Source organism: Manis pentadactyla, chromosome 4 (genome assembly GCF_030020395.1).
Source record: "Manis pentadactyla isolate mManPen7 chromosome 4, mManPen7.hap1, whole genome shotgun sequence".
Classification (NCBI taxonomy): domain Eukaryota; kingdom Metazoa; phylum Chordata; class Mammalia; order Pholidota; family Manidae; genus Manis; species Manis pentadactyla.
This window is the reverse complement of record NC_080022.1, coordinates 143065998-143093966: the sequence shown is the minus strand read 5'-3', so window position 1 is coordinate 143093966 and position 27969 is coordinate 143065998. Positions and strand designations below refer to the sequence as shown.

The 27969-nt window shown below is 36.8% G+C and overlaps 1 protein-coding gene across 1 annotated transcript; it reads left to right on the top strand.

Moving 5' to 3' along the window:
* The first annotated feature begins 62 nt into the window (after positions 1-62).
* Positions 63-27607, top strand: LOC130683460 (serine/threonine-protein kinase TAO1-like). Its single transcript, XM_057501081.1, is given in 9 exon segments — positions 63-660; positions 4417-4641; positions 12787-12915; positions 15427-15630; positions 18001-18240; positions 22149-22361; positions 23264-23446; positions 26470-26730; positions 26733-27607. Coding segments are annotated over 9 exon segments (1776 nt in total). The 5' UTR covers positions 63-525; the 3' UTR covers positions 26919-27607.
* The last annotated feature ends 362 nt before the right edge of the window (positions 27608-27969 follow it).

Here is a 27969-nt window from a genome sequence, read left to right as displayed (position 1 = left end):
AAGACTATATTCTGAGAAGAAGAGAAATATAAAAGGCTTCAATAAAAAATAACTAAAAGTGATGTTTATAGGATTTTTAAAAAAGGTTGGGGTTTGTTTTCAGCATTGGAATCATTGAGAAATGAGCAGCGTCCCTGTGTATACCCCGTGAGATGTGTAGTAGAAATGGATTTCAAACGAATGTCAAAAATTTCAGAGAAAAGACTACACTTTGGAAATAACCCGGAATTGATTAACTTTTTCACATGGTTGGGCTTTTTGGTATTTACTTTTTGGTCACTTTTTTTATCTGTCAACTAACAATTGATAAACTTCCTCGTCTTGGCAAATACAAGGAATTTCTCAAAATAAACCACCAAATTTCTAAAGACTGTGTGTGCCAAGCAGTGTGCTAGGTGCTAATAATCAAGAATTTAGGAGATAAAGATATTTGAATCTAATGCTCTTTTCCCTCAGGAACTAGATTACTGTGTTGGATGGAAAGGGACAGTGAATAGTGTTGAAAGTCATCAGGCTGTTCCCAGTATGTCCAGCGGGGCCAGTAGTCAAAGCACTAGTGTCAGCTGTTTTCCAGATGCCTCAGATGATGAGAGAGAGCTAGACATGATGGAGGGAAACCACCCAGTCACGCCTAGTAGTTCTGTCACCCATTTAAAACCCGTGAGTATTTGGATTTCAGTGAAAAAAATTACAAATTTGGTAACTAATTTTCTTAGTCTGGTTAGTCTAAGAGTTTGGGTTTTTTTTTTCCTTTGATGTTTCAGAAGTCTGGAACATAATTTTAGGCAACTTATTTTAAAGTGGCAAAAGGCTTTTAAATTCCCAGTTTAATGTCTGCATTTAGGGAACATGTTTTGGAATGCAAAAAGAATATTTTTTAAATCTTCAAGGAAAGAGAGAAAGAAATGCCATATAATGTATTATCTGAAGTTACATAGACGAAAATGAAGGTATTTAAAAATAGTAAGTATACAACATGATATTAATGAAAATGGTTGCCTTTGGGAAGTGGAGAAAGGGTTAAAGTGGGTGATAACCAAAAGTGATTTTTGCATTTTCCATAATGTTTACATTTTTTAAGTAAAACAGTGTAACTGTAGAAAATTACACCTTCTTGGTTTAGGAAATACAGATGTTTGCTACACTTTCACGTGTAAGATTTTAAATTTTCTTGAAAACATTTGAAGGTCAGGTAACTCCTTTTTGCAATTGATGGAAATGCTTCCTTTTTAACTTCACTGCTTTCAATATTACCAAAAAGTTACTGGGCACAATAGCTAAAAGATGGAACCAACCCAAGTGTTCATCAACACATGAATGGATAAACAAACCATAATATATACATACAATGGAATATTATTCAGTTGTGAAAAGAAATGGCATTCTAATGTAAGCTACAATGTGAGTGAACCTTGAAAACATGCTAAGTGATATAAGCCAGACACAAAAGGGCGAATACTATTAGAATTCCACTTATATGAAATATCTAAAATAGTCAAATTCATAGAAAGTAGATTACAGGTTGCTAAGGGGCAAGTGGAAAATGAAATAAATACTTTTATTTTTTTAATTTTGGCATCATTAATGTACAATTACATGAGCAACCTTATGGTTACTAGACTCCCCCTATTATCAAATCCCCACCACATACCCCATTACAGTCACTGTCCATCAGCATACTAAGATACTATAAACATTGTCCATGTCTTTATGTGAACATGATGTATTAATTTCTATGACAAATACATAGGGTAATATTGCTGAGTCATAGGGCATATGTATGTTGGACTTCATAAGAAACTGTCAAACAGCTTCCCAAAATGGTTGTCCTGTTTCACATCCCCATTAACAATGTATAAGAGTTGCAGTTGGTTCACATATTCTCCAGCATTTGGTTTGTCAGTCTTTTTTATTTTAGCCGTTCCAGTGGGAATGAAATGGAATCTCATGTAGTTGTTTTTGCAATTCCCTATGACTGACGATGGCACCAGAATCACCTTTCCACCTTTCCACGTGTTTATTGTCCATTCGTGTATCTCTTTAGTGAAGTGTGTTCTTAAGTCAGTCTTTTGTCTGTTTTCTTACTCAGGTGTTCATCTTTTAATACTGATTAGTAGGAGTTTTTTATATACTTGGTACAAGTATTATATCTCAGACATGTCTTGCAAATATTTTTTCTCCATCTGTAATAAATTAAAACTTTTTAGTTTTAAAATCCAATTTAAACAACCCATTAAAAACTAGTAAAGGCCATAAAAAAGCCTCCTCTAAAATCAGGAATAAGACTAGGATGCTTTCTCACAACACTTTTATTCAACAGAGTGTTGGAAGTCCTAGCTACATTAATCAGGCAAGAAAAAGAAAGAAAAGGCATCCACACTGGTAAGGAAGAAGTGAAACCAAACTGTCACTGTTTGGAGATGACCCAATACTACATACAGAAAGCCCTAAAGACTCTACCAAAAGACTGTTAGAATTAATATATCAACTGTACCTCAATTTTTAAAAATGTGTTAAAGACCTGAATAGACATTTATCCAAAGAATATATACAAACGGCCAAGAAGCACATGAAAAGATGCTCAATATAATTAGTCATTAGGGAAACACAAATCAAAACCACAATGAGGTACCACCTTACAGCCACTAGGATGGCTAACTATTTTGTTTTTTTGTTAAGGTATCATTGATACCCAATCTTATGAAGGTTTCACATGAGCAACATTGGTTACTACATTCATCCATATTATCGAGTCCCCTGCTAACACCCCATTGAAGTCACTGTCCATCAGCGTAGTAAGATGCTATAGAGTCACTGCTTGTCTTCTCCGTGCTATTACTGCCTTCCCGTCTCCCCCTTCTACACTATGTGTGTTAATCATAATGCCCCTTAATCCTCTTCTCCCTCCCTCCCCACCCCCTTCCTTTGTTGACTGCTAGTCCCTTCTTGGACTCTGTGAGTCTGCTGCTGTTTTGTTAGATGGCTAGCTATTAAAAGAGAAAAGCAAAAACAAAGATGGAAAATAACAATTAGGGAGCATGTGGAGAAATTGGAACTCCTGCTCTGTATTGCTGGTAGGAATGTAAAATGTGAGCTGCTGTGGAAAACACTTGACGATTTCTCAAAAAGTTAAACATAGCATTTCCCCATGACCCAGAAATTCTACTCCTAGATATATACCCAAAACAATTGAAAGCAGGTACTTAAGCAAATGCATATACACAAATGTTCATAACAGCAGTATTCACAATAGCCAAAAGGTGGAAATAACCCAGAGGTCCAGCAACAAATAAATGGATAAACAAATTAGGGTATGTGCATACCGTGGAATATTAATCAGCTATAAAAAGGAATGTAGTACTAATACATGCTATACAATATGGATGAACCTTAGAAACATGCTAGGTGAAAGAAGCCAGATACAACAGGTCACATAGTATATGAAACATCTAAAATAGATCAATCCATAGACAGAAAATAGATTGGTGGTGACGAGAAGGGGAGAATGGGGAGCAAGTGCTTAAAACATACAGGGTTTTCTGTTTTCTTCTGAGGTATTAAATATGCTTTGTAACTAAATACGGGCAGTCATTGCAGAACATCATGAATATACTAAATGCTACTGAATTCCTCATGTTAAATGATTAATCATACATTGTGTGAATTTTGCCTCTATTTAAGAATCCAGTTTGTACATTTTTTCTTTATAGTAGGGGCAGAGGTTGCAGAACATCATGAATATACAAAATGCTACTCAGTTGTTCACTTTACATGATTAATCTTACATTATGTATTTTGTCTCTGTTTGAGAATGCAGTTGGTACATTTTTTTCATTATAATCAGTGTTTTTTTGTGTCCTTTCCAAGAAACATTTGCTGACCCCAATATTCAGTGTTTTCTTCTGCTGTATGATTCTGGATTTTAGGTTTAGGTCAAGTGATTCTTTTCAAATCAATTTCTGTATATAGAATGATTAAACATTGATTTACTTTGAATACAGAGAACAAGTTGTTACAGCAGGGTTTGTTAAAAACACTTTCCTTTTCTCTTTGAATTAACTTGACTTTTTGGTAGCAAATCAATTGACTGAATATATGTGGGTCGGTTTCCAGATTTTACTATGTACCTTTGCTCTATTCAGTCTGTCCTTATACCAATACCAGTGTTTTGATTACTGAAGTTTACATCTTCCAACTTTTTATTCTCCCTCAAAATTTTGGCTATTCTAGGTCCTTTACATTCCCATTTAAATTTTAGAACCAGCTAGTTTGCCTCTTCAGATGAAATTTTATTAGAAGCTGTTGACTGGATTCTCCTACATGAATTACCTGCTTAGTTGATAGTGTACTGGTCTAAGATGGTTTTGAAAGAAAAATCTTTTGCTTTATTTCACTCTTTCCTCTCCATTGCTGTAGGTTACAAGGCAAATGCAAGAACAGGAGCCTAGAGAACAAATGTTTTGTTACATCGAAATGAGGTGGCAACATCGAAGAAAGCTGGTGACTCTGGAAAACAAGCTAAAGGCTGAGATGGATGAGCATCGTTTCAGATTAGAAAAAGATTTTGAAACTCAGTGTAACAACTTTGCGGCAGAAATGGAGAAACTTATAAAGAGACATCAGGCTGCTCTGGAAAAAGAGGTAGCTGATCAGTATTACTAATGTATTTATTCTAACTTGTGGCTATTTCAAAATTAACCAAGATGGCATTTTCCTATTAGGGTATCTGTTCCCCAGAACCAAGCAAATCAGTTGGGGAAAGGGAGAAATATTTATATAATAGGTAAAATTTCCAGTGCTGAGTCTGGGAACCAGTAGATATGGGATTGATGACTTGATAGTTTTATCGTGTAACAGTGGTTAAGTCAGGTAGATCAGATTATAAAGATGATGACATGAACAGGTGAGAAGAGGCCTCCTCCCAAAACCACATATAATACAAAAATATAGTTAATACAACTAACCCTAAAAGATCAACAGGAAAGAAGGCTGCCCCAGACTGCTTACACCTGTAGAAAAAACAAACCTCTAAAAGGGTAACATATGAAAGCCATGATCCAGAGGGACCCATGCTCTTCCCCCACCCCAGCTCACTGGCAGGAGGAAGAGAAATGGAGTGGGGATGGGTGGAGGCCTAGGACTGCTGAACACCCAGCCCTGGAGATCTGCTGTGCTGTGGGAGCACAAACCCACATTGCATGGTGCTCTGGCGATTAGTGGGGTTGGAAAGCTAAGACAGGAGGAACACTTGGAGAGATTGAGATTCCAGCCACTTGTGGAAAATGGGGATCCACATCCGGCTGCTCTGGGACAAAAGAAAGGCAGGCAGTATGAGAGACTTCCTAACAGTGAGAGGAATACTAAAGGGGCAAGGATTGCACACGGTTAGCTGCTCAGGAAAAAGGACAGGTAGACAAAATTGTCCAGGTATACTCTGCCCAGCAGGTTGGGAACTTTTCAGAAACTTCAGGTGCTACATCCCTCAGGCTGGCTACCCAGCTCCAAGGCCTTCCACCATGATACGCAGCCTGCTGCACCTTCCAGACAGCTGGTACTGGCTTGCAAACCAGCTGCCCCTGCCCTGGTGTCAGTCCAGCCAGAGGGAAGCCCTGCCTACAGCAGCTACAAATGCAAAGCATACAGGGTTACACCTGTGTGTTCAGCCCACTGGTCTGACTGTGGAGAGAGGCACAGTAGCCAGAAAGCAGGAAACAGCTCTTCCCAACCCCCAGTGACCAGCACCACTCCCCTGCAACCCCCGACTTCCCTCCATGGGCTAAGCAGCTCCAGAAAGTAGACCTTCTGGGTAATAGAGGGTGCCACATATAGATAAGGAACATCAAAGGGATGAAACGCTTTAGAACAGATGGACCTAACAGATATCTACAGAAAGCTCCACCAAAAAGTCACAAGATACACATTCTTCTCAGGTTCAACCCCAGATCCCAAAAACACCAGAAAAAGAATCAAGTGAAAATGAACTCATCAACCTTCCTGAAAGACATTTTAAAAAGAAGTCATAAACATGCTCATAGAGGTACAGAAAAATATTCAAGAACTCAGGAATGAATTCAAGAAAGATATCCATTCATTATGGAATACAATGGGGGGATTTAAAAGCAGATTAGATACGATAGAGGAGACAATAAATGAAAAAGAAAGTAGATAAGAGGAATACAAAGAAGCTGAGGCACAGAAAAAAGGATCTTTAAGAATGAAAGAATATTGAGAGAACTGTGTGACCAATCCAAATGGAACAATATTTGCATTATAGGGGTACCAGAAGAAGAAGAGAGAGAAAAAAAAGTGAAAGTGTCTTTGAGGAGGTAGTTGCTGAAAACTTCCCCAGTCTGGGGAAGGAGATAGTCTCTCAGGCCATGGAGGTGCACAGATCTCCCAACACAGGGGACCCAAGGAAGACAACACCAAAACATATAATAATTAAAATGGCAAAGATCAAGGATAAGGACAGAGTATGAAAAGAAGGCACAGAGAGTAAAAAGATCACATACAAAGGAAAACAAATCAGGCTATCATCAGACTTCACAGCTGAAACCTTACAGGCCAGAAGGGAGTGGCATGATATGTTTAATGCAATGAAGCAGAAGCAAGAATACTCTACCTGGAAAGATTATCACTTAAAGTTGAAGGAGGGATTAAACAATTTCAAGAAAAGCAAAAGCTGAGAGAAATTACCTCCCACAAACTGTCTCTACAGTGTATTTTGGAGGGACTGCTATAGATGGAAGTGTTCCTAAGGCTAAATAGCTGTCACCAGAGGTCATGAAGGCACAGTAAAGAAAGGAGAACAATTAATTACTAAGCAAATGCAGAATTAAATCAACTACCCCAAAGTAGGTTAAGGGTAGACAAAGAGTACAGAATATGATACCTAATATATAAAGAATGGAGGAGGAAGAAAAAAAGAGGAGAAAAAAAAAACCTGTGGATTGTGTTTGTAATAGCATAGTAAGTGAGTTTAGTTAGACTCTTAGATAGTAAGGAAGTTACCCTTGAACCTTCGGTAACCACAAATCTAAAGCTTGCAAAGGCAATAAGTATGTAACTATCAATAATCACTATAAATGTAAATGGTCTGAATGTACCAATCAAAAGACATAGGGTCACTGAATGGATAACAGAAGAAGAACCATCTATATGCTGCCTACAAGACACTTTAAACCCAAAGACATACACAGACTGAAAGTAAAGGGATGGGAAATGATATTTCATGCATCTAATAGGGAGAAAAAAGCAGGAGTTGCAGTACTTGTGTCAGACAAAATAGACTTCAAAACACAGAAAGTCACAAGAGACAAAGAACGACATTACAGAATGATAAAGGGGTCAGTCCAACAAGAGGATATATAACCATTATAAATATCTATGCACCCAACACAGGATTACCTACATATGTGAAACAAATACTAACAGAATTAAAAGGAGAAATAGAATGCAATGCATTCATTTTAGGAGACTTCAACACACCACTCACTCCAAAGGACAAATCAACCAAACAGAAAATAAGTAACATGACAGAGGCACTGAGCAATGCTTTAGAACAGACGGACCTAACAGATATCTACAGACTGCTCCACCAAAAAGCTGCAGGATACACATTCTTCTCTTCTCAGGTACACATGGAACATTCTCCAGAATAGATCATATACTCGGCCACAAAAAAGAGCCTCAGTAAATTCAAAAATATTGAAATTGTACCGACCAGCTTCTCAGACCAGAAAGGTATGAACCTAGAAATAAATTACTCAAAGAAAGTGAAAAAGCCCACAAACTCATGGAGACTTAACAACATGCTCCTAAATAATCAATGGATCAATGACCAAATAAAAACAGATCAAGCAATATATGGAGGCAAATGACAACACTAATTCAACACCACAAAATCTGTGGGATGCAGCAAAGGCCGTGCTAAGAGGGAAGTTTATTGCAATATGGGCCTACCTCAGGAAAGAAGAAAAATCCCATATGAACAGTCTAAACTCACAATTAATAAACCTAGACAAAGAAGAACAATTGAGGCCCAAGTCAGTAGAAGGAGGGACATAATAAAGATTAGAGCTCCCTTAAATAAATTGAGAAGATTGAAACAATAGAATCAATGAAAGCAGAAGCTGGTTTTTTGAGAAAATAAGCAAAATAGATAAACCCCTACCCAGACTTATCAAAAAAAATAGAGAGTAAACATAAAGAGAATCAGAAATGAAAAGGAAAAATCACTATGGACACCACAGAAATACAAAGAATTAGGAGAGAATACTATGAAAAATTGTATGCTAAAAAACTGGATAACCTAGAAGAAATGGACAACATTCAAGAAAAGTACAACCTTCCATGGCTGACGCAGAAAGGAACAGAAAATCTGAACCTACCATTTACCTGCAGCAAAACTGAATTGGTAATCAAAAAACTACCTAAGAGTAAAACTCGGGCACCAGATGGCTTCACTGCTGAATTTTATCAAACATTTAGTGAAGACCTAATACCCATTGTCCTTAAAGTTTTCCAGAGAGTAGAAGAGGAGGGAATACTTCCACCCTCATTCTATGAAGCCAGCATCACTCTAATACCAAAACTAGGCAAATACCCCACAAAAAAAGAAAATTAGAGACCAATACCCCTGTGAACCTAGGTGCAAAAATACTCAACAAAATCAAATTAAAAAATATATCAAACAGATCATCTATCATGATCAAATATGATTTATTCCACAGATGCAAGGATGGTACAACATTCAAACATCCACCAGCATCATCCACCACATTGACAAAAACAAAGACAAAAACCACACGATCATCTCCATAGAAGCTGAAAAAGCATTCAGCAACATTCAACATCCATTCATGGTAAAAAAAAGTCTCAACAAAATGAGTATGGAGGGCAAGTAACTCAACATAATAAAGGCCATATCTGACAAACCCACAGCCAACATCATACTTAATAGTGGGAAGCTGAAAGCTTTTCCTCTAAGATCAGAAACAAGACAAGGATGCCCACTCTCCCCACTTTTATTCAACATAGTACTGGAGGTCCTAGCCATGGCAATCAGACAACACAAAGAAATAAAAGTTATCCAGATTGGAAAATAAGAAGTTAAACTGTCACTGTTTGAGATGACATGATATTATACATAAAAAACCCTAAAGAATCGACCCCTACACTACTAGAACTAATAACTGAATTCAGCAAAGTGGGAGGATACAAAACTAATACAGAGAAATCAGTTGCATTCCTATACACTAATGATTAACTAGCAGAAAGAGAAATCAGAAAAACAATTCCATCCACAATTGCATCAATAAGAATAAAATACCTAGGGATAAAACGAATGAAGGAAGTGAAAGACCTATACCCTGAAAACTACAAGACAGTCGAGAGAAAGAAGATACCAATAAATGGAAATAACATCCCTTGCTCATGGAAAGGAAGAATTAATACTGTCAAAATGGCCATCCTGCCCGAAGAAATCTACCAATTCAATGCAATCCCTATCAAAATGCCAACAGCATTCTTCAATGAACTAGATCACATAGTTCTAAAATTCATATGGTACCACGGAAGACCCCAAATAGCCAAAGCAATCATGAGAAGGAAGAATAAAGCAGGTGGGGGATTATGCTCCCTGACTTCAAGCTCTACTGCAAAGACAATTTGGTACTGGCATGAGAACAGACCCATGGACCAGTGGAACACACTAGGGATCCCAGATAAAAACCCAAGCACATATGGTCAATAAATATATGATAAAGGAGCCATGGACATACAGTGGGGAAACTACAGCATCTTCAACAACTGGTGTTGGCAAAACTGGACAGCTACATGCAAGAGAATGAAACTGGATTATTGTCTTACCCCATACATGAAAGTAAACTCAAAATGGATCAAAGACCTGAATGTAAGTCATGAAACCATAAAACTCTTAGAAGACAACATATGCAAAAATCTCTTGAACATAAACATGAGCAACTTTTTCCTGAACACATCTCCTTGGGCAAGGGAAACAAAAGCAAAAATGAACAAATGGGACTACATCAAGCTTCTGTATAGCAAAGGACACCATCAACAGAACAAAAAGGCATCCTACAGTATGGGAGAATATATTTGTAAACGACATATCTGACAAGTGATTAACATCCAAAATATGTAAAGAGCTTACATGCCTCAACACTTAAAAAGCAAATAACCTGATTAAAAAATGGGCACAGGATATGAACAGACACTTCTCCAAAGAAGAAATTCAGATGGCCAACAGGCACTTGAAAAGATGCTCCACATCACTAATTTTAAAAGCACAATGAGATATCACCTCACACCAGTTAGTATGGCCAACATAGAAAAAACTATGAGCAATTATGGTGGCTAGGATGTGGAGAAAGGGGATTCCTCCTACACTGCTGGTGGGAATGTAAACTAGTTCAAGCATCGTGGATAGCAATATGGAGTTTCCTCCAAAAACTGAAAATAGAAATTCCATTTAGCCCGGGAATTCCACTCCTTGGAATTTACCCAGAGAAAACAAGCTGTCAGATTCAAAAAGACATATGCACCCCTATGTTTATTGTAGCACTATTTACAATAGCCATGATATGGAAGCAACCTAAGTGTCCACTAGTAGATGGATGGATAAAGAAGAAGTTGTACATATACACAACAGAATATTATTCAGCCATACAAAGAAAACAAATCCTACCATTTGCAACAACATGGATGGAGCTAGAGGGTATTATGCTCAGTGAAATAAGTCAGGGAGAGAAAGACAAATACCAAATGATTTCCCTCATTTGTGGAGTATAACAATGAAGCAAAACTGAAGGAACAAAACAGCAGCAGACTCACAAACTCCGAGAAGTGACTAGCGGTTACCAAAGGAGAGGGCTGTGAGAGGGTGGTTGGGGAGGGAGCGAGAAGGGGACTGAGGCTATTATGATTAGCACACATGGTGTGGGGGGGATCATTGGGAAGACAGTGTAGCACAAAAAAGACATGTAGTGACTGTGGCATCTTACAACACTGATGGACAGTGACTGCAATGGGGTTTTGAGGGGGGACTCGATATGGGTGAATGTAGTAACCACATTGGTTTTCATGTAAAACCTTCATAAGAGTGTATATCAATGATAACTTACTAAAAAAAAGTCATTAAGTATTCTGTTCTAGGCCTTGGACACTGGTTATCTGAGGAGTTTGATAAATCAGTATTTAATTTCGGTTTCAGAAATCATTCATCATTCTCTGCGTACTTTTTGGAAACATTAAATTTGTAGTAGCATTTTTATATCAGAAGAATTGAAGAGTACTATAATATACAGAGAATGTTAAAGTAAGAGGGATTAAGAGGGTTTCAGATTCAGATTTAGCCCATTTGTTTACTGCAAATAAGTATCATTCGACTATATGATAAAGGTGCATTTTTTTAGGAGTTATGTGAAAACTTGTCTTCTAATTTCCTTGGTTTCCCATTTGTTTCAATTTATTTTGATCATCACTGTTGTCAAGTAAAATGTAAACTTCTCAGTAAACTTACACTATATCTTCAAATATGTCTGGCTAGTCCACCCTGAGGCATTTATAGCTACCCTGCTCACCCTTCCCTGCAAAAAAAGAAGAATCACTCTCTCACAGTAATAGAGAATTTAGCAAAATAATTTCTGGTGTAAATGAATATTTGATTTTGAAATAATTTGGTGAGAGAATGTAAAAATATTTAGAATCGTGTTTGGTGTACTTTCTTGAATAATTTGTAAACTGGTAGATACTAACATGTTTGGGAAAGCAATTCATGAAACATGATGTGCAATATGATTTTAGATTTATTTTATATATTTATATCTATGTCTATATATGCCTAGAAAAAATTAGGAAGGATATGCACCAAAATGTTAATATTGGTTGTCTCTGGCTGGTAAAATCATATAAGATTTTTCTTCTTTGTGTGTTTCTGTATTTCCTAAATGTTCTGCAATGAATATGTATAGTTCACCCTTGAATAACATAGGTTTGAACTGCACAGGCTCATTTATACACATATTGCTTTTCAATAAAGATCTTGGAAAATGTTTTGAGAGATGGTTTGAAAGATCATTTTCTTTTTTCTAGCTTTTTTTATTGTAAGAATGCAGTATATAACTTATACAACATACAGAATATGTGTGAATATCTGTTCCTGTTGTTAGTAAGGCTTCCAGTCAGCAGCATTCTAGTAGTAGTTCAGTTTTTGGAGAGTGAAAAGTTATATGAGGATTTTTTTACTATGTTGGGAGTCAACACCCCTAATCCCCACATTGTTTATTGGTCAACTATTGCATAAATCATCAGAAATAAGATAATATTATACTGGGATTTAATATTTAACATTTTCATATTACTTAAAATACAAATTAAAAGTCAGGGATTAATTTGAAGATGAATGTATTACATTATTTAATATACAAGTCAAGCTAGATAAAAGGTCATAACTTAATTACGTTTGTTTTGTTTTATGGGGGGCGCGGTCGGGCAGCATACTCCAGTATGGGGGAAAAAAGGTGAAAACACTGACCCTGTAAAAGATCAGCATTTTAAAGATGAGTTCCATTTTATTGGTTCTCTGAAATTCAAATAAGGATGCTGAGTAATACTTAATAATTTATTGGATATTCTTGCTTTGGTAATGATTATACTGATGTTATATTCTTAGGTGGGAGGAAGTATCCTTGCTAATGTGTATTAAACGGCTGCTTTGAACTTACCTGCTTAGCTAATTTGATCCATTTAAAAAATTTCCTACAGGCTAAAGCGATGTCCAAGGAGGAGGAAAAATTTAAGCAACATCTACAGGCCCAGCAGAAGAAAGAACTGAACAGCTTTCTGAAGTCCCAGAAGAGAGAATATAAACTTCAAAAGGAACAGCTTAAGAAGGTATTTACTTTATAGAACTTTTCAAGCCACTTACCTGCTTACTGATTATATTCAATAGTGATCTACTCATAGAACCATTAGCATAAATTTTTCTTTTGTTTGTGGCCACTAACTATATATCAGTTTAAGTGAGGACATTGATTATAACCTATTTTCAATGGATGATATCCTCAGTTGAGTGGGATCTAAAAAGAATGATCTCTTGAACATTTAAATTATTTTATGAAGCTATTATTTATAATAGCTTTCCTAAGCACTTACTGAGTAACTGAGTCACTAGAAATAAAAATACTTTAGCTGTGAAAAAGAGCCATACATTTCTTCCTTTAAAAGTAAATCATACCTTCTTACTTTGGGCTCAGATTACAATAATTTGTTCTTATTCTGATTTTAACACAGAATAAGGATAAGAGGCATTTCTGCTCATCCAATTTTCTTTAATAGGAAAGCATGCTAATTATGTCTTTATGGTTACATGATTTCATGTGTGTTTGCCCTTTATGTGCTGCTTTCTTGAACTTTTTATCGCAGATGTACTCTAACTTTGAGGAAAGCCATGGTTGTTCTAAGGCAATTTCTGAAAGGGGATTATTATTCAGGATAGTGGTCAGGACACCAAAATGATATGTGTCAGCTATTGCATATTTATTATATTGCAGAGAATATAAATCAGCCATCTTTCCTAGGTCTAAGATGATTTTTCAGAGAATATTGACCTTATGGTTCTTCACCTGTTATTCAGAAAGAAACCAATTCTTTATTAGTTTTGTTGATAAGATACTCAAACACATAAATATAAAAAATCACATAAACTTGTAGTTCTCAACTTAAATATGTCAATGAGAAGACAGAGATAATACAGATGTACACACAAAGAATCATTTGGCTATGTTTTTCAAAATCTCTTGCCAAGGAAATTCCCCACCCACCAAGACTTCTCCAGTTACACCCCCTCTTACAGACTGATGGGCTGAAAGTTTTAGCCCATGTAATAAATTATTAGCACACAGATAAATTAATCTTGATAACATAACCATAATATCTTTGGTACAGTGCTTTTGTGTGTGCAGGAATTTGACCTATAATTAGATATTTAAGTCTTATTAAGGACATATTGATGGCACAAAGCCTTGCTATATATACCCTGCCAAGGTATAAATAATTGATAAGATTTTTCTGACTTGAAAGAGTATAACCTGCTATGTATTCCCATTACTGTAATCTAAAAGCTAAACTCAGTACTAGAACATGGAATTTGAAAAGATGGTAAATAGGATTCCCAACTGTAAATAAATACCCAACAAAATGCAGTTCTATAGTTGTTTCTTAGTGAAATGAGGTTTTAGTTTTATAAATGAATGTGTTGGTTTAGATAATCCTTCAGGCATATAATTCATAGTCTAACTAACAAGCTCATTTTCTTTTAGAAGGTAGTTTTGTGTATTTTGTGTGTGTGTGTGTGTGTGTGTGTTCATTTAGAATGATTATTATCAGTATAGCAGAAGGGACATACTAGAGTCTTGCTGGGTGAGGAGTTTCCTTGGCAAGAGATTTTGAAAAACAGCCAAGTGATATTTGTGTACATGCCTGTATTATCCCTGTCTTATCACTGACATCTGTAAGTTGAGAACTACAAGCTTATGTGCTTTTTATTTTTATGTGTTTGAATATCTTATTAATGAAAGTAATGAATAATTGGTTTCTTTCTTGAATAACAGATGAAGAACCACAAGGTTAATAGTCTCTGAAAAGTCATCTCAGACCTAGGAAAGATGGCTGATTTATATTCTCTACAAGGTTGATGCATTTTAGGTTGAAATCTACTAGCATTAATTAGCATCCTCGGGTTTGTATCATTGAATGTATTGTCAATATTCTCATCTTGTCCAGTATAAATGAGTTTTTTAGGTAGTTTGTGAGATGATATTTAAAATGCTGTAGAAAAACATTGGTCTTGCCTTGTGCAGTGGTTATAGTGCTGAATATTAAATCCATTCTAAAAGGTCTCTATTTTCCTATAGTTTTCTTGATTTTCCATTTAATTTCCAAAGTCTTTCATACTGAACCCATCCTTAACTTTGCCAAAAACTTAGCATTTCTATTGTTGAAAATCAAGAAGTGAGACATAACTATATTTTAACCTTGATTTTAATTCGTGTGTGATTTTTACTTGAAAGCACTGCCTTCTTCCCCTTTTGGGGAGGGATTTAAAGAAAGATGCTTTACTTCATTCACCAATCATTGTGTGCTTTCACAGCTACGAGCCATCATAAATATAGCTGTGCAAAGCTAAAAAGTATGCATGTGTATGTTTTCTCTTTTCTTGTCCTACTTCATGGATAACTCAAGAAATGGAAAAATACTACCTACCTCCTTAAGGTCATCGCCCTGCCTGCCCTTGAGAGAGGACACAAATTAAGTACTTTTACTGAAGATTACCAGCTGCCAAATAATATATTCATGTAGTTAATTTTTATGTATTTTGAACTCAGTTGTTTTTGATCTTGCCAGGCGCTGAATGAAAGCCGGAGCGCCCCAAGGAAAGAAAAACAGGAATGGCTGTCAAAGCAGATAGAGAACATCCAGCATCTCCGAGCCGCGGAAAAGACTGATCTTCTTCAACATCAGAGACAGTGCCTAGGGCTGCAATGCCGTCGCTTCCAAAGAAAGATATTCCTTGGGCGCTGTAACTTGGAGCAGGACCTTGTCATGGAGGTATGTTTAACTGGTGTGAAATCAGAATCTTCCAGAAAAGATGTCAGTCACATCCCACCCTCAAGGCCTGAGAGCGCTTCTGCTTCCCTTTGCCTAAGTCCTTCTTCCCTGGAAACCCAACCCACACGGTTCACCTTCTCCCTCACTTCATATCTCCCCAGTTCTGATCACCAAATCCTTCTCCCTTCTTTAAATATTCTTGCACTCTTCTCTCCCTCTCTCTCTCTCTCTCTCTCTCTCTCTCTCTCTCACACACACACACACACACACACACGTGCACACTTTTTATGGGGATCTCTCTCTCCCCAAGTAGAATGGAAATTATATGAAGTCCCAGATTCTGTTCAGGGCTTGATATCCAGTGGATAGATATCTCCAGGCCTTATACCTGGTGGCTGGCCCATAACAGGTATTCAATAACTATGTATTAAGTAAATATTTAATAAATATTAAATCCATGAGTGAAAGAAGTATTAATTTTTAAATGTGAGAAAATTAATTGGATAATTTATGCCTTTTCATCTGAAATGGGTGCCATGAAGGTATATTCTACCATTTAACATGTTTTTATAATCATGAAATTACTCATTGGGCATATGTAGAAACTTATGCCAATGAAAACAACGGTTCTCATTATCAGGTATACCTATGAGCAAAGATCAATTTATTTCCAAGAGTGGCTTAAAATAAACTTCAAATATAAGTTAATTATTCAAATTCACTGATAATTAAAGAAATTCAAATTAAAACAATTCTATCAATTCGAGAAGATCAGTCTACAAAATTGGTAAGACCTAGTAGTGGCACGGGAAAGTGGGCAACGTTGGGAAGAATATAAATTGCTACTGCCATTTTGGAGCATAATTCAGCAGCTTTTACAATTTAATTTGCATGTATCTTCTATCCATCAAATCCACTTCTCAAATTCTATCCTAAAGAAATAATAACATAATCATGTGGTGTATCATGTGTAGATGTTTATTGAAAATTTGTCATAAGCAAAAAATGGAACAACTACGGCATCACAAAGCAGAAGCTTACTATAAAACTTAAAAGAAAGATCTGTATGTCCTGATCTGATCTGTATATTTATCCATTATATTTTTCAGTAAAGAAAGCATATTATATGCCTATAATATATATTTTTATTCAATTTTAAAACTGTATGTTTTTGTGCAATAGTTGTGTCACGATAGCATGGGGAAGGTTGGGAAACATATGCACCAAATGTTGGCCCCTGGAGAAGGGGCAGCAGAGGCAAAAGGGCCAAGTCTGGCTTCCTTCTACAGAGAAAAAGAGACAGAGTGTGTGTGAGTGTATGTGTGTGTGTTGTATATTTGATCTTTTTAAACTGAAAAAATTGTTGTAACATTTATTGATCATGAGGTAGGTATTCTGAGAGCTTTCCACTTATGAATTCATTTCAGCCTCACGTTAATTTTATGAAACAGCTATGTTATGGTCTCCATTTGAGAAGCGATGAAATTGAAGCACAGAGAGTTTAAGTAATTAACCCAAGGACTCACTGCTAGTTGGTAGCAGAGCCAGGGTTTAGAAAGCAGGCAGTCTAGCCCTAGAGTCTTGTGTTCTTTTTTGTTTGTTTGTTTTTTAATTTTTTATCAAGGTATGATTGATATACACTCTTATGAAGGTTTCACGTGAAAAAACAATGTGGTTACTACATTTACCCATATTGTCAAGTCCCCACCCATACCCCAATGCAGTCACTGTCCATCAGTGCAGCAATCAACTGCCAGAGATCCACTATGTCCCTTCTCTGTGAAACACTGTTCTCCCCGTGATCCCCCACACCATGTGTACTAAACATAATACCCCTCAGTCCCCTTCTCCCTCCCTCCCCACCCACCCTCCCACACCCTTCCCCTTTGGTAACCACCAGTTCGTTCTTGGAGTCTCCGAGTCTGCTGCCATTTTGTTCCTTCAGTTTTGCTTCATTGTTATTAGAGTCTTGTGTTCTTAACCACTACACTATACTGGGTATACTGCATGTAATAGAAATGAATGTATACACTGAAGAAATTCAAAGGATGACTTAGAAGTCCTCTTCAAATACAAAATTAGGAAACATAAATGAAAGAGAGTGGAAAGGACATTAAGTCTCTTGGGACAGATTTGATATGTCTTAAGCTTATTGCTAAAAATAGTATAAATAGCTAATGAACAGATAAGGAAATTATGCTACCAACTGCCCATTTTCTACAGTTATAGTAATAAAACTTTAATATTTACTGTGCAGCCATTATTAAATCAGAGGATTACATCTATATCCTGGTATTCTGTTTCTTAGGATTTTTTTCTCCTGGCATTGTACATCAGTAAATTATGCCTTTGTCTTTTGTTATGAATTAGGAGTTAAATAAGAGGCAGACTCAAATGGACTTGGAGCATGCAACGCTACTGCGACATCACGAATCCATGCAAGAACTGGAGTTCCGCCAGCTCAACACAAGGCAGAAGATGCGCTCTGAGCTGATCAGACTGCAGCATCAAGCCGAGCTCACTAACCAGCTGGAGCATAATAAACGGAGAGAACAAGGACTAAGGCGAAAGCATGCCATGGAGGTTCAACAACAGTCTAAGAGTCTGAAGGTATCTTTAGCCTAAGCTTCTTGACAAAGGAGAACAGATAAAAGGCATCATGTAAACACTAAAAGTCTAAGCCAGATGTCTGCCATAATGAAATTGAATAAGCTTTTTTTCTTTTCATTTTAAGCATGTTTGGTTAGTTTTGATGTAGAGGGTCTGTAGCTACAGACTTCTGCTTATGTATTTCTCAGCAGAGTATGAAAAAAATGGCCAGAACTTTTTCACTGCAGAAAGTGCCATAAATGAGATTCAAAATTCTTATTTTATGTGTACCCAAATGTCCAATGTTGACACTACAACTATATATCAACATACTAACCTGTTGGCTTCTCTCTGTTGTTCCAAGTTCTATAGTTTTGGGATCTTATTTCCTCTGAATGTGATTTGTATCCAAAAGAGGCAGTAAGTTGTTGATTAGTACAGAAACCAGTGAATGAAAAATGCCTTTTTACCCCCTCTCCCTTCATTGTCTATACTCATCCTAAGAGGAATAGTGGAATTATCACATTGTTATTCCCATTCTTTCTGTGCTTGGTAGCATAGGTAAGACCAGGGCATGTGTAGTTGGAGTGTATTTTTTTAATTAGCACATCAGAGTGAAGCAAGTTATTATTATATGCCCTCTTGTAGACAAATAAGGAAAGACAAGTGTTGGTGATATATAATATCTAAGGACTTTAAATTTTGTATTTGCTTTGCATAGAGGAATTTATTCATAGGATACTAAACTCAAAAGATGCCAAAGTGTATTTATTATAAAGTTAAAGGTTTCCCTCTCCTTGTCCTTTAAGCCACCTGGTCCAGGCCCCTCTACCAAAATTAACCAGAGTTAACAATTCCAAGGAATTTTCAAATTTTATAACTTGTAATAAATATGTGAAGTATAATCACATGTATCTTAATAAACAAAAAACTGAAACAACCCACTGTATATGTTGTCATCCATAGTAGTACCTCAATTAATCTGTACATGTCTGCACATTTTAAACTTTTATTTATATCCAATAAGGCCCAGATCCCACAGTATCTTCTTTACCCTCTTTTCCAAACTCTTTGACAATTTAACTATAGAACTATCATGTAACAACACTTACCTGAATAACTGTCCTGAAGTGAACTTCACTCACAGAAGTAATCTGTGTCAAAACCAGAAGCTAAATCAGAGGTATCTCTGGTTCCTATTCAGCTCCATTCATACAGGTTGTCCTGAACAAAATATAGAAGCAAAGCTAAGATTCACCCTTTCCTTGTGAATCTAAGTAAAATTTTACTTTGCTGTATCTTCAAAACAGCTAATGAAAATCATTTACAGAGTGCCTCATATGTTGACTACCCACATAACCATCATTAGTTAATGCTTATGAAAATCAGAATTCTTAATGATTTTCCAGATTTATTTTGTCTTTGTGGTAGCTACACAGTACAGTTTCCCACCAAAAGGTATTTAAAGCATGTCTATAAAATGAATTACAATTTTAAAGTGAGCAGCACCCAGAAGTAAACCAAACTGAAAGCTTGTTGGTTTTCTTTGGTCAGACCACAAATCTGATATGACTTCATTTCTCTGGGGCTTGGCATAGGTTAGTTGTTTGCTGTTTAACCCTTCCTTTTTTTCCCCTGTTGTTGCAGCCTTCTCAGCTTGAAAGCTTGTACAATACTAGTCTTATTCTCACAGATACTATTAAAAAATCAAGGGGAAAAATAATGTTTCACAATCATAGTCAGACCTTGGATAGAAAGCTTCCTTCTTGTGATACATAAGCTCAAGATTTTCCTTAAAAGAAATTGTTCTGTTACTTTAATGGGAAAGAAAATCACCATGTTCCTCTTAGTTGTATATATCTATCTATTTGAACAAAACAGACTCTTTTTTTAAAAAATTAAGGTATCATTGATAACCAATCTTATGAAGGTTTCACATGAGCACATTGTGGTTTCAACATTCACTCATACTATCAATTCACTCATACTATCACCCTCCAACCCCACTGCAGTCACTGTCCATCAGCGTAGTAAGACACTACAGAGTCATTACTTGTCTTCTCCGTGCTGTACTGCCTTCCCCATGACCCACCTATATTGTGAGTGCTAATTACAGTGCCCTTTAATCCCCTTCTCCCTCCCTCCCCACCCAAGATCCCCAATCCCTTCCCTTTGGTAACCCTAGTCCCTTTGTGGAGAAAACAGACTCTATTTTAACACCATGTCATTTCATTTATGTAAGTAACAGTTGCAATTTTTTTAGATAAATTTTTATTTACTAAGTAAGTGCTCAACTGCAATAATGGCAACTATTCCACCTTTCTCCAAGACTTTAAGGGGGATAGGAGGACTTCAGGGTGCACACTTAGATAAGCTGACAGTATTTGTAGACATTGGGCACCATTTCTGTGGATTGACTTGGGTAAACACCTATTGTCTATCTGCCATTTCTTCATCTGCCATCAGGTGATGTTTTGTCAGTATTAAGTGGTTAAGAAACAACTGGAACATGTTTGTCCTGCTTTCACTTGAGTCAAACATTGAGGGATATAGTTTATTCTTGGTATCAGTATTAATCTTGTTGAAAAAAATTTTCAGGGCATTCCTTTTTGTCATTAGCTAGTGATACAGAGTGAGTATAATTTTCTTGGCAAAATATTTGAATATTTAAAAGTTTTTTAAAGAATGGAGTCTGTTACACAAAGTCAGAAGAGAATTCTAAATTTCATTGTTCCATTCCTAACTTGGAGGAATTTTATTAACCAAGGGCAGTATTTAAGAGCAGTGCTAAGCCAACTAAACCAAGAGTTTGTCTTTCTAGCTAGACATTTCTTGACCCTTCACAGAATAAAGGTACATGACTATGACTTAGTACCTCAATTGGTATAAAATGCAGAAAAGGATATATATTTGATTTAGTAGTATTGGAGCAAAGAGTGTGAGCTAGTTCCTTGACAAGAGTGTTTGGTCATACATGCATTTGCACACTGACTCAACCATTCAATATCTGGCAGTATATATATTGAAGGAAATAATTTCGACTACAGGTTCTGCCTTTGTGTAGTAAATGAGTGTTGTTACTTGTAGGCTTGATGGGTATACCTTATAAAACATATCTCATCTTACTAAGTTTTGTTAAAACTTGAGTTCATAGAATAATTAACCTGTGATTTAAAGCCAGAGTTTTTCTGTTTCTGAACTCTAATTATTTTATCTCAAAACTGTTTATGTAGTTCATGTCTGTTATCATTACCTCAAGAAGGGTTGTCATCCCTTCCCTTGCCTCATAACTTTTCTTTGACCTTTGAAAGATTAGTTAACTTTCAGGTTTTTGCTCATGGTGCTAAAGAGTAAACCCTTATGAAGTAGTTTCTACCTAGTTCAGTATCTTAAGGAAAAGACAATTGTAGTAACAATATCAGTCAGTTACTAGTGCCCTACTTTTATGGGGTCCATCACAGACTATATTTACAGTTGAGATTGTCATTAAAAGAAATTGGAGCAAAATGTCTTAGACGAGGAACAGAGTAAATATAGTTATTTTCTGCTTCAGGGATCTGGTAAAATATTGACTGGCCAGTAAAATTATTTTACATCTACTAAGTGCATGAAAAGAAATATAATTTTCTGCCATCAATATACACAGTAATCAAAGGTAATTTTAATATTTACTCAGGTCACTAAATTAAAAACAAAATAAGTATTGCCTGAAGTCCTATGACAAATGAAGTTCTTGGTATTCTTATGTTTTAGAGTTTGTTATAAAATTGCATGGAATCCAATGGTTTGACCCAAGTATAGAGGTACCTGCGACCTTATGATCTGAGTTTTTGTTTCCTCTTCTTTTCTATTCTAGCCTTTTCATGTAAGCGTATGCTATACCAAACGCCATATATTAAAAATTACATGTCTGTTTCTTTTTGTTACAGTCTAAAAAGCTCCAAATCAAAAAGCAGTTCCAGGACACCTGCAAAACCCAAACCAGACAGTACAAAGCTTTAAGAAATCACTTACGGGAATCTACACCAAAGAGTGAGCGCAAAGCTGTTCTGAAACGGCTTAAGGAGGAGCAGACCCGGAAGTTAGCCATCTTAGCTGAGCAGTGTGATCACAGCATTCGTGAAATGCTCTCCACACAAGCTGTAAGTTTATTTTACTTGGGCAAAACAAATATAGTGCCCCTTTCCTTCCACCACATTAATAAAATCCCAACAATTAAAATATTAAGGTGGAAATGAAAACTCTGCTGCACCTTGGGAAATAGTGCTGCTGGTCCATATTCTTCTCGTTCTCAACGTTGCTTGGAAATATGCATGATGCATATATATTTCTCTTTGATACACTTGGACATGAGGTTCTCCATAGGCTCTCTGCTGGTGCCTTGCAGGGGTTTAGTACATACACCAGCAGCGTATCAAGATTGGAGAAGCAGCTTTGTTAAGCAGAGTTTGAAAAGTAGTACTTGATTGGGAATCCAGGTGGTTCCATTTGAGTGCAGATACAAAATATTTGCTATGTAAGTTTACAGACATTTTCTTAATGGGCCAGATAGTAAATATTTTAGGCTTTGTGGGCCAGGAGGAAAAATTGAGGTTATTATGTGGGTATTTACATTGCCATTTAAAACGTGACCATTTCAGATTGTAAAAACCATTCCTAATTAGTGGGCTGTTGAAAAACAAAAACAAAAAATCAGGTAGCTGTTCAGATTTGGCCCATAAGCTGTAGCATGCTTGTCCCGTTCTATAGTTATTTCCACTGGAGAGAAAAGATTCAGAGTCTTATATCAATCAGATTCTATATTTTTCTTTAAAAAAATAATGATTATTTAGGCATCATCCAAATAGCTTATGATAGCTTTATCCTTATAATGCCATAATTGGTGCTATGTTTTCCTTTTTCAGAGATGTTTACTGAAAGATGTGAGAGAGAACAGCTGTGCCCTATAGAAGAGTAGTCTGTCTTAACTTACACCTCCTCCTTTCCAGACGTCATGAAAAAAGAGCTCACAGGAGGATATATCTGTTTTCTTTCTCTCTTTCAGCTGCGTTTGGATGAAGCACAGGAGGCAGAGTGCCAGGTTTTGAAAATGCAGCTGCAGCAGGAACTGGAGCTGTTGAATTCATATCACAGCAAAATCAAAATGCAGGCTGAGGCACAAGATGATCGAGAACTTCGGGAGCTTGAACAGAGGGTCTCCTACCGCAGAGCACTCATAGAACAACAGGTATAAGTAATAGAAAAAAGTAATTGTTGGGGGGCGGAGCCAAGATGGCGGCATGAGTAGAGCAGTGGAAATCTCCTCCCAAAACTATATGTGTATATATATATTTTGGTATCATTAATCTACAATTACATGAAGAACATTATGTTTACTAGGATCCCCCCTTCACCAAGTCCCCCCCACATACCCCTTCACAGTCACTGTCCATCAGTGTAGTAAGATGCTGTAAAATCACTACTTGTCTTCTCTGTGTTGTAGAGCCTGCCCTGTACCCCCGGCATATTATACATGCTAATTGTAATGTTCCCTTTCTTTCCCCACCCTTATCCCTCCCTTCCCACCCATCCTCCCCAGTTCCTTTCCCTTTGGTAACTGTTAGTCCATTTGTGGATTCTGTGATTCTGCTGCTGTTTTGTTCCTTCAGTTTTTCTTTGTTCTTATACTCCACATATGAGTGAAATCATTTGGTACTTGTATTTCTCTGCCTGGCTTATTTCACTGAGAATAATACCCTCTAGCTCCATCCATGTTGTGGCAAATGGTAAGATTTGTTTTCTTCTTATGGCTGAATAATATTCCATTGTGTATATGTAGCACATCTTCTTTATCCATTCATCTACTGATGGACACTTAGGTGGGGTGCATCTGTCTTTTTAAAACTGGGCTGCTGCATTCTTACTGTAAATTCCTAGAAGTGGAATTCCTGGGTCAAATGGTATTTCTATTTGAAGCATTTTGAGGAACCTTCATACTGCTTTCCACAATGGTTGAACTAATTTACATTCCCACCAGCAGCGTAGGAGGGTTCCCCTTTCTCCACAACCTTGCCAACATTTGTTGTTGTTTGTCTTTTGGATGGTGGCCATCCTTATTGGTGTGAGGTGATATCTCATTGTGGTTTTAATTTGCATTTCTCTGATGACTAGTGATGTGGACCATCTTTTCATGTGCCTGTTGGCCATCTGAATTTCTTCTTTGGAGAAGTGTCTGCTCATATCCTGTGCCCATTTTCTAATTGGATTATTTGCCTTTTGTTTGTTGAGGTGTGTGAGCTCTTTATATATTTTGGATGTCAGTCCTTCACTCTTCTTCCCCTATAGAGTGACTTACTCCATCCCTTTGTATTTCTGCTTCACCTTATAAATCTGTTATTACGTCTTATCATATTATGTGGTAGTTTTTTATTTGCATGTGTTTCCATGCTAAATTGTATTTTTTTTAAGGGCACTTTAAAAAATGACATATAAGAGGGGACTTGATAATATGGGTGAATGTTGTAACCACAATGTTGCTCATGTGAAACCTTCATAAGATTATGTATCAATGATAACTTAGTAAAAAAAATAATACATAAAAATTAAACATATCTGTTGAGCTAGATTTCTGTAGAGAACAATGACTATTGGTTTAAGTCCTCAAATATCTTGAAACCTAATTGAATATTTATTTACAAATACTCTTTATTTCCTATTTTTTTAAAACTTTGTATCATGGAAATTTTCAGACATACACAAAAATATTAGTGAAATTATTAAGAATTAGTACAATGAAGTCCCCAAATACTCATTACCCAACTTCAACAGTTACCAATATCTTGCTAATATTTCATTTGTTTCCCCACTCCACATGCAGCTTTTTAGGGGAGCAGAATATGGGGCAGAGTATCTGGAATATTTTAAAGCAAATCCCAGCATAGAATCATTTCACTCCAAACACAGATAAGGAAATAAGGACTCTTTTACTTTAACATAGTCATAATTCCATTGTGTTAACTAACAAAATTATAATAAATGTTTAAGATTACCTAATACTCAGTCCATACTTAAATTTCCCTTTGTACCTAAAAAATGTCTTCTTGGTTTATTTAGACTGGGGCCCAAACACGGTCTAGACATTGCATTTGATTGTCTTTTAAGCCTTTCGGTCTCCCCTGCCCTTTCTTGTATTATTGTGGACTGGGTCATTTGCTCTGTAGGAATTCTCACCTTTGGATTTGGCTGATTCCAACCTCATGGTGTCATTCAATGCATTCCTCTTCACTTTATATTTCCTGTAAACTGGTAATTAGATCGAGGGGCATGATTATATTAAAAAAATTTTTCCTTTTAAAAATTTTTGTGAGGAATTTTCATAAGGGTTACTCTGTTACACTTCCTTTTGCATCACATCAAAAGATATATAATGTCTAGTTGTCCCACTTTGAAGTGATATTTGATGAGTGGGTTCAGGTATTCTCATTCATTAACAAGTTCTCCATCAACTTCTTCCCATTTTCATTGACTTTATTATGTATTTTTTCACATTAAAAAAATTTATAGTCAGCTATATGTATTTGTAAGCCTGTGAGTTGTCCAGAACTGATTGTGATGGCTACCCAACCACTAATTTCTAAGTACATAGAGTGTCCTTACTTTCTAATGGAAACTTTATAGTTTTTGTTTGTTCAGTACATTCACTTACACTCTTAATCACTTAATGCTCTGATCTGTGTGGAATATGGTATCAGATGAGGTTCTATTTTTATTTTCTTCCAGATGGTTGGCCACTTGTGCCTGTGTTGTTTTTCCCATTAAATTAATTAGTGCTTTTGTCCTGCATTAAAAACTTACAAACTTCATTCTGTTTCTGTTTTACTAATTACTGGTTCCTACACCAATACCATATTTATTTTATTAGAGTGACATGATGGTATGTCTAATAAGGCTAGATTTTCCTTACACATTTTCTTTTTCATTCTTTTTACCTAATGGATTTAGTAGCCATTGATGATAATTGCCTTGATTTATTATTTTAATAGAGGTTATTACCTTTGCTTCTAAGAACTTTATTTTAAACATTTTAGCAATATAAGTTATATATGATTCCTACAGTACATCTGTTTGATTTTTAAATGTACATCCTTTAAAATAGCCTGAGTGGACATTTTATGATTCACTTTAAACCACAATAATTATTGCTTCTGTAATTTATAGATTTTAAAAAAATAAATCAGCTTTCTTTTTGCTTCCCCCTCCAAACCACAACAGATAGAAGAAGAGGTACTGACGTTTCAGAATGAATCTACGGAACGAATACAAAACCTGCTGGAGCGTCGAGCAACACAAATGAAAGCTTTCCAGTCCGAAAGCGAGAGACTAGGTTTTAGTAACCTTGCCCCTGACGCATTCAGCCACAGCTCCTCCAGAGCTTCTGATTGGCCTCACAATCCAACTGGGGGTCCAGGACCTCACTCGGGGCATCCCATAGGTGGCCCACCACAAGCCTGCGGCCATCCAATGCAAGGTGGGTCCCTAGTCATGGAGGTCACCATTCCACGCCAATGCCTTGGGTACCCCGAGGTAGCAGTATGGGAGTTGGCAATGGCCCTCAGGCTCTGAGGCGGACAGCTGCCGGGGGACGGACCGAACAGGGCATGAGCAGAAGCACGAGCGTCACTTCACAAACATCCAGTGGGTCACACATGTCTTACACGTAACTTAATAACTGAGAATGGCAATTCCGCTGAGCTGGCCGCCACTACAGACATCACCCCAGCAGCCTCCTCACTTGGCTACTACCGTGTGGAAGCTGAGTGCATGTGGTATATTTTATTCATTTTTGTAAAGCGTTTTGTTTTGTGTTTACTAATTGGGATGTCATAGTATTTAGCTGTTGGGTTTTGTGTTTTTTGTTTTTAACTTTTGGGGAAATTTTATGAAAAGGGGAATTGGTGTGTATGTGTATTTATCAAATATGCATGCGCCGCGCGCACGCGCGCGCACACACACACACACACACACACACACACACACACAATGCACGTAGGAAAAAGAAACTGGTTAGATAGGGTATTTTCTGAAAACTGCAAAAACAGAATTCAGCAGTGGCCTGAGTCATCATCACCTTTGGGCAACTCTATCCTAAGAAATTTGTGAAAAGATCTAAAGCCTTTCTCCGTATACCCCACCCAGGTTCTTATGAGCCACTCACAGCAGGCAGCATGTGCCAGAACAAGTTATTATGGAAACACCTGTATCCCCTCACCAATGTATTGTTTATTAAATAAATGTATTTTGTCTGACTTTTGTTTATTAAATTGGCCTCATTTGAAGTAGGAAAAAAAGTAGAAATCCATGAACACTAAAGGGTTGCATTGACTTTTTCAGAGAGAAGACAACCTAATTCTTTTTCTCAATGCTGCAAGTTTGTCAGGGACTTTTTTTTTTTGGTCCATTCAATTGTGCCTTCTTTGAGGCATGGTGAGATCGAGGTGCTTCAGGGGGTCACACGTTTTGTGGGAATTGCTTCACAGCACTGATCTGGGTCATCTTCAGCCCCATCAATACTAGTTGTGAGACCTTAACCACAGTTTCTCTGACCATGATTCAAAAGAAATAGGAAAACAGGTGGTTTCTGGCTGGAACAAATGAACCAGTGTGAGACTCATCAGCCATATTATGGTTCTTAGAGTGTGTGTGTGTCTGTGTGTGGGGAGTGTACAGTGGGCAGCCCAGGGCCCAGCCTGAGAGCCTCAGAGATGCCCATCT